The 1,149-nt window shown below is 41.9% G+C and overlaps 1 protein-coding gene across 1 annotated transcript in view; it reads left to right on the forward strand.

Moving 5' to 3' along the window:
• The window catches only part of LOC119588221 (inactive ubiquitin carboxyl-terminal hydrolase MINDY-4B-like), an 8,246-nt gene that overhangs the window by 1,005 nt on the left and 6,092 nt on the right, over positions 1–1,149 (forward strand). The window contains exon 2 of the mRNA XM_037936922.1: positions 7–218. Within this exon, the coding sequence (XP_037792850.1) occupies positions 7–218 (212 nt within the window). The remainder of the gene's footprint in view (positions 1–6; positions 219–1,149) is intronic.

Here is a 1,149-nt window from a genome sequence, read left to right on the forward strand (position 1 = left end):
CGGCAGAAGGTGTTCGGCGCGGCCAGCCTGGTGGGCCCCGTGGAGACCGACTGGCTCAACCAGTCCTTCTGCTTCCACCCCCACGATTCCCCCCTCGGCTACGGGCTCAAGGTGGCCAAGAGCATCACGAAGGGCTTCATCATGTGCGTCCAGGGCTTCGTCCTCAAGAACCTCCTCTTCGGCAGACGCAGGCTGAGCGTCGGAGTCGAACCCAGGAAGTGAGGGAGAAAGTTTGCGTTTTCTTTTCATTATTCGTCTGCTCCCTTTGATGTATTATTTATTATTTATCTGTTTTTTTTCTTTTCCTTCTGTTCTTTCGTTCTTTTTTTCTTCTGTGTAAGGTTATGCTTTAGATTTTCCGCATGTATTTCACGATAGAGATATTGATTATGTGTAATATCAGTCACCTCATTTCACACCTGGTAAGAAGCCACGCCCCGTTGCCATAGGTCTTTATCTAATGTCCAGTTTTCGTGTCGCTTTACATTTATTCTTAGTGAGTTCTTAGTTTAAAATCAGACGTATGCTTCTGTATAATGATGCTAAGAACTGGTAGCATTTATAATTTATGAGAGAGAATGTTTAAAATGTTAAACATCGACGTCTTTTTTAATATGCACCTGTAAAAAGGTGTCATCAATGCAGTCTAGTGTACAACGCAAGGATGAGATGCTATCAGTGGCACAACGTACGTACGCCCAATAAGGCAATGAGGCTACCACGTGCAACCAAACTAGACGGAGGTGAAAATAAGTTTGAAGAAGAACGCATGTAGCCATTGGTTCTGTTGCGTTACTAAATCATATCGTGATAATGTAAATTACGTCTGAATAGCGTGTCGATAATGTCAATGGATGCGTGTGTGAAATTAAGAGACATGAATAAGGATGACTGATTTCCCAAGGCATAATGACATTGCGACTCTTCGATTTTACAACCTTTATAATACAGCTGGCGAGTGTTGCGAAATCGAAACCTCGTTCATAGCAGTTTCGCTTTCTGAAATTATTCTTTCGCATGCATACCCACGACACAAATCTGATAATATCCGTCATAGATATATGCCGTTCTTCATTTTGTCATTAGTAATATCATATTCGTTGTAGCCATTAATAATCGGTGCTTCATTAGTAACCACTGCTATAATTA

This window comes from Penaeus monodon, chromosome 23 (genome assembly GCF_015228065.2).
Source record: "Penaeus monodon isolate SGIC_2016 chromosome 23, NSTDA_Pmon_1, whole genome shotgun sequence".
Classification (NCBI taxonomy): Eukaryota; Metazoa; Arthropoda; class Malacostraca; order Decapoda; family Penaeidae; genus Penaeus; species Penaeus monodon.